This window comes from Sitophilus oryzae, unplaced genomic scaffold (genome assembly GCF_002938485.1).
Source record: "Sitophilus oryzae breed Bouriz unplaced genomic scaffold, Soryzae_2.0 scaffold_829_pilon_pilon, whole genome shotgun sequence".
Lineage (NCBI taxonomy): Eukaryota > Metazoa > Arthropoda > Insecta > Coleoptera > Curculionidae > Sitophilus > Sitophilus oryzae.
In genome coordinates, this window is record NW_022147449.1 from 287,518 (window position 1) to 299,459 (window position 11,942).

The following is an 11,942-nucleotide window of genomic DNA, read 5'->3' on the forward strand; positions in this document are numbered from 1 at the left end:
ACAAATAAGCGCTGTTTACAAATTGCGATATAAAAAAGCCAAAATGCCGCCACTCGTCTATACCTATACATTCCGATCTACCTACGCCCTACCCCTCGATCCGCGTAGATCCTGAATTGCGTAGCACTGTACAGAGCGCATCTCACTCGACGGGCGAGAAGCTCTTAGTTATGATTTTACCATTTGCGGTCGAAAAATAGCAATTTAAGAAAATGTGTAGTATATTCTTCATAAGTAAACCAACTACACATTAGAGTTCGAATTAATTTTACACTTAAACTAGCGTGTAAACGCGACTTCGTTCGCGTCGAATTATTAATTTGTAATGGTGATGATAAAGCAAAGCAAGAATTTCCATTAACATACAAACTGGATAAAATTTTCTCACATTTGCCAAAAATAAGCTTTAAACGTCGAGCAGTTTAAGCAGAATCGTGGTTAATCAAATTACTCAACTTTTTGGAACACTGTATGATTTTTTAAAAATTTCAAAATATGGAAAAAACAAAATAAATTATGCGTGTATAAGCGTTTTCCCGAAAGACTCACCGTTTTTTAAATAACAAATATTGTAATATTTGAGAGGTGGTTTCACCCTCTTGGAATTTGAGATTCGTGAAACCCCTCCTTATCGAACCTCTACACCCCACAGTCAATCCGTTTGCCAAAAATCAGCTTTAAACGTCAAGCAGTTTAAGCAGAATCATGATTACTCAATGCTCATATTTTATGAAACACCCTGTATATATTTTTTAAAAATCTTAAAACATGTAAAACAACAAAATAAAATATACGTGTTTAAGAGTTTTTTTCGAAAAACTCACCAGTTTTTAAATAAAAAATATTCTAATATTTGAGGGTGGTTTCACCCCCTTAGAATTTGAGTTTCGAAAAATCCCTTCTTATCCAACCTCTACACCCTAAAGTCAATCCGTTTTCCAAAAATCAGCTTTTTACGTCAAGGGCTTTAAGCAGGATCGTAATTAATCAATGACTAGATTTTTCAAAACACCCTGTATACATTTTTAAAAAATCTTAAAATATTACTCTGAAAATTTTTCAGAATAAATAAACACCTAAATATTGAAACTTAATAACCAAGTACTGAAACATACAGCGCCATAATATGTCGACCTCCGCCCGTTATGCTCGTACCAGGTTGAAAAACAATGTATCTAAAACAACTGATGCGTTATTCTCCAACCTGTTTCGAACCTCCATCGACAATCGACCGATGCAGCAGCGTTACTTTCCCACTCCGATTATCTCGACCGCCGCTCTGTTATGCTCGTAACAGGTTAAAAAACAACTGATGCGTTATTCTCCAACCCGTTGCGAGCCTCCATCGACAATCGACCGATGCAGCAGCGTTCCTTTCCCACTCCTGTTATCTCGACCGCCAGGCGTTATGCCCGCAACTGTTTCAAAAAAGCTGCTTCTTTTATATCCTATTATTTTTAAGCTGTACTCCGTTGTCCTTTGTATCTCGCCGCCTGTATCGATGGTTGTCGAAATAACATGTTTTCCATCCATACTAGTTGTTTTTTGGAATTGCTTCGAGCAGCATCGAATTTCGTGGCGGTGCAGAGCGCCGACTTCGTTTCACGAACAGTCGATTTCTGCGTGTCGTTATTTTATATTTGTTATTTTTTAAAAGTAGTAACGGTTGCGTTATGTTATTTCTAAATAATTGTTATAAAATTACAGATAGTTAAATAACAACCCATCGCTAAAATTTAATCATAATTGATGTGTTGTGTTGCCATATTATCAAGAAATTATGTTTTTTAACTTAAAACTAAAGAAAAATTCTCTAAATTTTTTCCAAAAATTAAAAAAAATTCTCTAATTTTTTTTTGCAAAAAAAACCTCATAGGCGTTTTTCTGAGGCCGAAATATGCTACCAATCTAAATTTATTTCCTTTATCTATAGTAGTACTTATGTCAGTACTGACAATGTTTCGCCTAGTAAATTCAATAGTATCCAAAATATACTCTAGCGGACTAAAATACTCAATTATTTAAAAACATAGGTTGTATCCAAACAGTATAAAATAAATCCTTGTATGTCATTCGTCCGCAATTAACTTTTAGAGTATTCGCTTCGAAATTCTTAATAAACATCTCACTCATATTCTAAAAGTTGATTTACTGGACTTATAACGTAATATAATATTATTTTTTACTTTATTTCAGATTAGCACTAAGCAGAACTTTGCTTAAAGATTTGACACTGATCGGTCGCGGTGAATTTGGCGATATTCTCATAGCTAAAGTTTCTCACAGCAGTGTGACATTAATACATTCAGAAAAAAGAACGTCAGGTACATCAAATAAAACTGACAAATCTTCTGAAAAGCCGTCAGATGAGAAAGCACAGGAGGATAAAGAACTGCATTGTTTAGTTAAGGTTCTATCTCAAACCAAAGATGAAAGTACTCTAATGGAATTCAAGAGAGAAATAGATATGTTCACTAAACTGTCGCACGAAAATATAACTAAGTTGTTTGGGTTGTGCAGGGAACAAGAACCCCATTATATGATTATGGAACATACTGATTGGGTGAGTACCTCAGTTATACGCTATTTCGAAAACTTGTTTGTAATCATTGAACAAAAAGATCAAGGAAGTGGAAAATCAAAAAATAAGCGGCCCGCGATGGTACTTAAATATGGCGCTAACACACATTCTAGTTTATGTTGTATTTGTTATGGTATACCGATTTGGTCATCGAAACTGTGCGGTCTGGATTTTAACGTGTAAGACAGTGATGTAAACAGCTTCATGGAAAATCAAATGTATTAAAAAGAGATAAAAATTGGATCGACACATTTCTTCTATGCGATATTGCCGGATTTTGCATCAAAATTTCAAACCGCACAAGTAGGCGTTTACGAAAAATGTTGCTGTTGTCTAGGGTTGGAACTTCATTTTTCACTATTAGTTACTCATTTTACTACAGCTGTAATAGATTATATTTAGTTTAGACATATTATCATTAAAGTATACATAAAAGTAGCTTATATTTTTCTACAACCTAAAAAACCGGCAACACTGTATGCCGCTTTTGATTCTGTCTCTCTATCTGTCAACTGATCATTTATATTATTCTCTGTCACACGCTTTAAAATGCAGACCACATAACGTCCTATTGCTGCCAAAAGTCATTAACTGACATTTTTCCGAATAACCTGAAAATTCAATCACTAACTATATTTTGAAGCGGAGAATCGACTGAAAAAGTCAAAACTACGATTTCTGGCTATTTATGCTGTATTTTAATACAGAATAGTCACTAACAACAACTTTATGCAATGTAATTAATCTTTAGACGCGTTTTTCTATGCGTTTTCTCGGAAGTAATAAAAAGTAAGTTAGTGACTTTTGGCAGCAATAGGACGATAAATTGGACGACAAGCAGGGTATGTGTTAAAATCAAAGTAGGGTAGACTCAATAATTTGCTGGTTTTGTTTTGTGTTGAATCAATAAATGTTGTAATACTTATTAAAATTGTTGGAAATTTATATTTCTAATGAAATAAATAAGTTAATATAATTAATAACAAAAATACAAATATTTAACGCTTATTATAGTTGGTTCAACGAGATGATACAGTGACGTCATGTGTCTATGATATGTAATGTTTTTCATTTAAATGCACATGTAAATTGCATTTTCTGTAATTTTTTGGATGTCGTCTGTCCAAATCTTCCCTGACTCGTTGGAGTACACAGGGCGTTTCTTAAACAAGTGAAAATATTTTTAGGGGTAGTATATTTCGATTCCAGAAACACGTCTACGAGATTATTTAAAAAAAATTGAAAATTTTGAATTTTTTGTGATTTTAATTAAAAAACAGCATATCTTCACAATATGCCAATATAAGTAGTAGATTAAATTTAAAAGAAAAAAAAAATCCAGAAAAGCTACAGGTGTTTGCAAAATTTAACCAAAAAATATTTTTTTTCTAAAAATTTTTAAGTAAAATAACTCAGTTATTTTGGAGTTATTTGAAAAACGGTAAAGAGAAAATATGTTTCTTTTAACAAGATCTATTTGCCCTGAAAATATTTGCATTTATTTAAGACTTAACCAGTATAATTACCTAGTAGTGAAGAGTTGTTGCATTATTTTTAATCCTTTTTTTTGCCTGGAATCGGTCGCACGCTGCACAAGTAACTATTTTAAATCCTCTTTCTAAAACTCACATTAATACCATTGTAATTCAAGTCCTGGCATAATGTCTTTCCAGACATACATATACACTTTCTATAAAAGCAATTATAATAAACAAGAAATACAAAGACTTCTACTACTACAGCTAATTTAATTATTTAAATAGTAACGTTGATTTTTTTCTAAATATTACTTAACTATACCACTTTATTTTGTACTTAGGGTGACTTAAAGAAATTCCTAGTTGCTACAAAGACAGGTACCCCACCACCACTGACGACAGTCCAATGTGTCGGTATCATTCACCAATTGTGTAGAGGAATGGACCATTTAGCAAACAACAGAATGGTGCACAAGGATTTAGCCGCCAGGAATTGTTTAGTAACTTCTAGTTTAGTAGTTAAAGTCGGAATACCGAAGCTATCCAGAGACCCTTACAGTCAAGAATACTGTAAACATGTTAATCAGGTAAGTTTTTTCTATTAAATTTTAGTAAGCCAAAGAGATCGCAATAATTGGGATTTTTTTATTATCGAGTTATGCAGAATTTCTTCGGCATGCCCTATATAAAAAAAATTGACATAGAGGACATAGCAGCAAATTACAAACAAAAATCATCTTTCAATATTAGTTTGGGGACAAAATATTCAGCAAGGTCGAAGAGAAAAGTTGTGCAGGATTTGAAATTATGTCTATCTGCCTACTTTCAAAAAATTTAATTTTTGATATTATTCAGAAGATTTTCAAAAATTCGTATTTTTTTTCGTTAAAACTACACAAAATAATTTAAATCCAACGGGGATAATTCCAAATAGAACAGGTTTTTTTCTTTACTATTCTGTAAATAATTGTGAAAAATAAAAAATATATCAATTTTTAAGTTACCAAACTTGTTGCAATGGTTTATAAAACAGAAAATCTTCAACCTAATATATCTATCGTTTTTTCCCTCTAAAAGAAAGTATCAGATTATTTAGAAAGTCTATAGCATGTCTATAGACACCACTGATAATCCATTCACTAGTTGCACTATTTGTCATTTCTGGAAATATGGCGGAAAACACTGAAATTTTCAGTTTTCGTTTTTAATTTCTTTACGAGTTTATTTTAACAGTTAGAAAAAATCTACAAATACATTCTCGAAGAAACTTTTTTAAACTCAAAATCAAAAAAAAATCAAAATTCAAAATACTTAATCAAAAAACTGAAATATTTTTAAGTTCATAAGTCCCTGTATGAACCTTCGCACATAAAAGTTAAGTCGAAGTTGTCTCTTTGAAATTTTTCCATATTTTGTCGCCTAACTCCAGTTTTTTTTAATACGTATAGCAATGACTAAAGAATACAAAAACAAATAACACCCGAGACCAAACTGTGACCACTCTTCCAAACAGTGCGTGGCATATATTTTTCTTAACATGGCCGCTTGAAGCGATATTTATATTTTTGATAAATGTTTTGACTACGCCTATGGTGTATGCGGTGGTATCATACAAATTAATTATATATTAAAACGTATTAAAATGTTAACAAAAGGTACAAAACTAGGATCGATGTATAGTACATATAATATCAGAAAAATAATTATCGAATTCAATAAAAAAAACCGCTAAAAAGGTGGAGTGGAGTTTATTTCCCTATGAAACGTAACTCCTGGCTCTTTCTTATCACTGCGCCTTTTACACTTGAAAGCTGAACAATTTATTCTTATCTCTACCTTATAAAATATATTCCATTCTAATAAAGTTTATACAAAGTTCACTACACACAACAAAGTATTAAAAATTGTCGCTGGTGGCCAGCTGATGACTCAATCGTTCCTTCCAAAAAATGGCGTCTAACGTCACAAATTCTGCTGCAGTCCGTATATGAGCGTTACAGTCCTTGTATTCTTTAGTCATTGATGTATAGAATATTTTTATAATTTGGCCGCCATGAGACAATAATTGTATGTTAAATTATGTTTCTTTTTGTCATATTATATGTTGAAAAAATTCTTTATAAACTTTTTAATAAAAAATTGCATTTTTTGGGAACTTTTTGGCAAACTCAAACTTATTTGTAATGAACATTTTTGAACTGAGATTTAGAAAAAAAGTAATCATAAACTGTAATAACTAAAATCATAATACCTATTTTCTTATCAACCTTTAGGTTATACCACTGAGGTGGTTACCTTATGAAGCTGTTTATGAAGACGAGTATTCAACAAAAAGCGACGTGTATGCGTTTGGTGTGTTCGTTGGGGAAGTGTTTTCACAAGGAGAACTCCCCCATCCAAAGATAAACGATAACACATTCTTGACAAAGCTGAAGGAGAAAAAATTGGAATGGAAATCTCACGAATCAACACCAGAAGACTTACAAAAAATTCAGGTAACACATAATTCTTTGTCAGCGTTATGTATTGGAAGGGGGTCCAAATATGTTTTTCCGGTATTTTAGCATATATTTATTAGGCAAATCAATCTTTGGTACCCCTATTTTTTATTTTACTCCAATTTTATCTTGATTTTATAAAACAAAAACATGAAAATATAAACATTTTAAATTCAAACACATTGTTTTTAGGCTGTAAACAAATTTTGACAGCAATTAACCGTTAAGGAGATATTGTTATTGTATAACAATATCTACTTAACGGTGCACATTAAATATATTTGGTTCACTCAGTTGATATAGTGTATACTTATATATATTACTAGCGTGTACCAGCGACTTCGTTCGCGTCGAATTAATCATTTGTAATGGTGATGATAAAGCAAAGCAAGAATTTCCATTAACATACAAACTGGATAAAATTTTCTGCATGGGAAAAAACAATATGGCGATATTATTATATAACTTGGTAATATTTGAGGGGTAGTTTCATCTCGTTGGAATTTGACTTTCGAAAAATTCGTTTTCCAAAAATATGCTTTTTACGTCCAGCAGTTTAAGCAGAATCGTGGTTAAGAAATTACCCAACTTTTTGGAACACCCTGTATGATTTTTTAAAAAAATTCAAAATATGTAAAAAAAACCAAATAAATTATGCTTGTCCAAGCGTTTTCCCGAAAGACTAACCGTTTTTTAAATAACAAATATTGTAATATTTGAGGGGCGTTTTTACCCTCTTGGAATTTGAGATGCGAGAAACCCCTCCTTATCGAACCTCTACACCCCACAGTCAATCCGTTTGCCAAAAATCAGCTTTAAACGTTAAGCAGTTTAAGCAGAATCGTGATTAATCAATGGTCATATTTTATGAAAGACCCTGTATAAATTTATAAAAAATCTTAAAATATGTAAAACAACAAAATAAAATATACGTATTTAAGAGTTTTTCCGAAAAACTCACCGGTTTTTAAATAAAAAATATTTTAATATTTGAGGGATAGTTTCACCCCCTTAGAATTCGAGTTTCGAAAAATCCCTTCTTATCGAACCTCTACACCCTATCACAAAGTCAATCTGTTTTCCAAAAATCAGCTTTTTGCGTCAAGCGCTTTAAGCAGGATCGTGATTAATCAATGACCAGATTTTTCGAAACACCCTGTATACATTTTTAAAAAATCCTAAAATATGTAGAAAACAAAATAAAATATACATTTAAATAAAAAAATATTGTAATATTTGAGGGGTGGTTTCACCCTCTTGGAACTGGAATTTCGAAAAATCCCTTCTTATCGAACCTCTACACCCTAGAATCAACCTGTATGCCATAATTGATCTTCTTCCGTTGAGTGGTTTGAGCAGGATCGTGATTAATCAGTATGTCAGTCACTTAAGGATTTTATATATTAGTATAGATTGTAGAAACGTTAATATTCTATTTACATATTACAATTTAAATTTGTATTTTACCTTGGGAAAATATCAAAATAAGGTTAATGTTGTAATCACATAATGCAACATAATTAATCTCAATACATACTTTAACAAATTTTATACAATTTATACAATTAAAAAAAACAAGAATTTAACCATATACATATAAAAGAATATACTTATATACAGGTACCGCATAAATTCTTGTCCCAATATTGACGGATAGATATATACCATGGGCAAGTGAATCTTTTACAGGCTAGTTCTTTCATGGATTGAAATGAAACGCTTATAAAGACTAAAGAATACAAGGACATGTAACGCCCATATACGGGCTGCAACAGAATTTGTTGTCATCATTTTGGAGCCTACAGATGAGTCATCACCTCGTCAACAGCGACAATTTTAGCGATTTTTAATAATTTGTTGTGTGTAGTGAAATTTGTATAAACTTTATTACAATTGTGATGTGTTCAGCTTTCAAATGTAAAAGCTGCAACGATAAGAAAGAGCCAGGAGTTGCGTTTCACAAGTAAATAAACAGTCCACTCCACTTTTTTGGCGTTTTCTTATTGAATTTGGTAATTATTTTTCTGATACTATATATGTACTTGATATGTGCTATACGTCGATACTAGTTTTGTACCTTTTGTTAACATTTTAATACGTTTTTTTCGTAATTAATTAGTGTGATACCACCGCCTACACCATAGGCGTAGTCAAAACTTTTATCAAAAATATAGATAACCCTTCAAGCAGCTAAGTTAAGAAAAATATATGGCCACGGCACTGTTTGGTGCCATGGTAACAATTTGGTATCGGGTGTTATATGTCCTTGTATTCTTTAGCCATTGGTCGTTCATCTTTGTATAACCTTAGACTTTTTATAAGTTTCATTTCAATCCATGAAAAAACTAGCCTGTAAAAGATTCATTTGCCCCCCCCCCCCTTTCCACCTCTAATACAGCTGACGCGTTAGTCAAACCGCCCAACTCAATCCCCCCTCGCATTTCAGCGGTTTGACTGGTGGAATGGGAAGCACTGTTTATCTATCTTTATTACACCGTGTATTACCTTAGATTAAGTAGTGTATTACACTACACAGCAGCGCTTCCATCTTTTTCTATCGCACAAAATTTCCGTCTGTAAAGAATCTGTTTGCCGAACTAGTATAATATAAATGCATTTTCCACATAAGTCTAACCTTGTGTTGTCAGAAGTTTTTTTTAACTTGCTCTATGCTGTGAGCACTTTGATTGGACAGATTCAGATCATATGTTTGAAATTGAGGTTACACCCATTCGACCAATATAACATAGCATAAAAAATGTCTATACCTCTGTGGCGGATTCATCTCTCCAAAAAAGTCCTATTTCCTATGCGTATTTCGCCACTGTAAGAGAATCTACAAAATAAAATTAGTTATTTTTTTTAACTGAGACTAATTGTCAGCAGTGGTTTACTAGTAAACAAATTTTCCTAACGGACAAAAAATTCTTAACGTTGAACAGAACGTGAACGGTTTTTGTAGACGTATCTATTTAAAAAGAAACAAAGTATTCTCGAATAGTTAGATATTTTTTAGCATTTAGATATTTTAAATAGTTTTATCTTTATAATAGAAAGAGATATACTTTCTGAAACGTTAAGCATTTTTTTATCCGTTAGGCAATTTTTTTTATTAGTAAACCATTGCTGACAATTAGTTTCCGTTTGATTAACGCAGCAGTGTTTACAAAAAATAACGATTTTATTTTGAAGATTTTCTTACAGTGGCGAAATACCCATAGGACTTTTTTGGAGAGATAAAATAGCATTTCGAAACACACGTATTACTTTAATTTCCTAAACAAGGACAAACCAAACCACACAAACATCATTTTCTCTCCTTCAATACTGGACTATAAATCCTCTCATTACTATCAGGTCGCCGTATATTCTTTTATATGTACATGAATATGACTATAAAATAGAATTACGGCAATATAGAATTAGGTATACGACTCAAAGCTCAAAGTATATTATTCTTTAGTGACGCCCTCTGTACCTTATTCCGTTAAATGCGCATGAGTGACGTCATAATTTTTAGGCGCCTATTTTAACTAGTAAAAAATTATATGGAACTTAATTTCCTCTTTATTCTTTAATTGCGCCCTCTATATGTTTTTTCGTTTTAACAACTTATGAAATACGATTATTTTATTATTTATATAGGAGTCATGCTGGGATTTAAATCCACAAAATCGGCCAACTTTTGCCCAACTATCCAAGGAAATTGGAGAAATTCTGAAGTCGCTGTAAATATAGGTATTTTTATTCAAACTAAGTCACACTAGTTGAGTTTAATTTATCATTAAATAATGTATATGCTTAAGTATATCTATGAATTATCCTCAAAAGTATTTATATTTCCTTTTGTACTCAACTATAAAAAATTACTTGCAAATAATAGGTTATGTACTAGTAGTTTTTAAGGAAAATTAACGAATTATTTAATTAATTAATTGTAGTATCTCAAGAGAGTTATTAATTGTAAGCTTCTAATGAATTTAATACTACAATACGGAAAATAATTGAATTTAGTATGAATGAATATTTATAACATGGTCTATATGTATGACTATTTTTCCTTAATAACTTCGTAATAAAAACTTGCCAAGTGTCGAATTTGCGCGTTTCTTTTGTATAGTTTTTATTTCGATTGATCTCAAGATTTTGTAATATTTTCTGGACTGTGCTAGAAAATCTTCAATTTGTTTCATGCCAAAGATATGGACAAAACAAATAATAATAGTAATACACAGTGTAGAGTCGAAAGAAACTTACGAATTTAATCGATTAATGCTTAAACATATCAGTCTAAAACCTATATATTAATAATTTGACTTTGGTATGCAGCAAATTTATTTTTGTTATATTTAACTTGCACAGTTTTTGGGAGGTTCACAAGACTTATATTATTATTATTATTATTAACGTAATAGTACTTATTTAAGAAACATTGTACATATCAGTTTTTTAAGTTAATAAACATATATATGCTTTTTTCTGTTGAAGAAATGTACTGTGGTGTGGTATCCGTAAGAAAAATATTCCATTACATCAAGTATAAATACGAATTTAAGGTTCCAAATAATGGAATTTTGAATAATTTATTACTATTTTGTTTATTACTACACACAGGGTTTGTCAAAAAGTTCGCAAGAAATGGATAAAAATTTATTAATACTTAAAAAAGGCAGGATTTCTGTAGTAAACTCCATAATAAAATAATTTTGACATTTGCCATGCTAATGTCGGAAAAAGTCAAAGAAAAATTGTTCAGAATTTAATTTTACATCTAGTCTGTCCAACAAGTCAGGGAAGATTTCGACATACGGCATCCAAAAAATGACAGAAAATACAAACAATTTGCATGTGAATTAAATTTTGAGATGGAGCTATACAAAATTCACATAAGTCGGTCCTTTTCGTTCAACAGTTTTGAACTAAGCAAGCGTGAGAAGTGCTTTGCGATTAGTTGATTTATTTCATACTAACCAATATAAGTAGTTTTCCAAGTTTCTATCTACCACGTAAATCAATTTAGCGTCTGACTATTCGCGCCTTTACTTATAAATTTAAATTTAATCTCTGTTGAAATAATACCATTACCAATAAAAAAATAATATATTATTCGTTATGAATATTTAGAGTTTAAAGTAGTGCGCGGGCAGGTGAAAGCGTTCAGAGATGAAGTAGACGAATTAGATCGTTTTATTTGGCGCCTGCGCACGAAAATCCTGTTGAACCGAAAGGACAGACTTATGCAAGATTGATATTCCTATTTCTTTTCTTTGGCTTCACTTCCCACTCATTGTGTAAATGCGGTACTAGCAATATATTCTTATAATACAGGGTTGTTCACCACATACGACACGGAGTATTGTAGCTTAAGATTAGATTTTTACAAAT

General features: G+C 31.5%; 1 protein-coding gene across 3 annotated transcripts in view; it reads left to right on the forward strand.

The window, feature by feature from the left end:
- The window catches only part of LOC115889681 (tyrosine-protein kinase-like otk), a 205,535-nt gene extending 193,593 nt beyond the window's left edge, over window positions 1–11,942 (forward strand). For all 3 annotated transcript variants that reach the window (XM_030909739.1, XM_030909737.1, XM_030909738.1), the window contains 4 exons: window positions 2,197–2,563; window positions 4,401–4,646; window positions 6,333–6,554; window positions 10,203–11,942. In XM_030909739.1, the coding sequence (XP_030765599.1) occupies window positions 2,197–2,563; window positions 4,401–4,646; window positions 6,333–6,554; window positions 10,203–10,289 (922 nt within the window). In that variant the 3' untranslated portion in view covers window positions 10,290–11,942. The remainder of the gene's footprint in view (window positions 1–2,196; window positions 2,564–4,400; window positions 4,647–6,332; window positions 6,555–10,202) is intronic.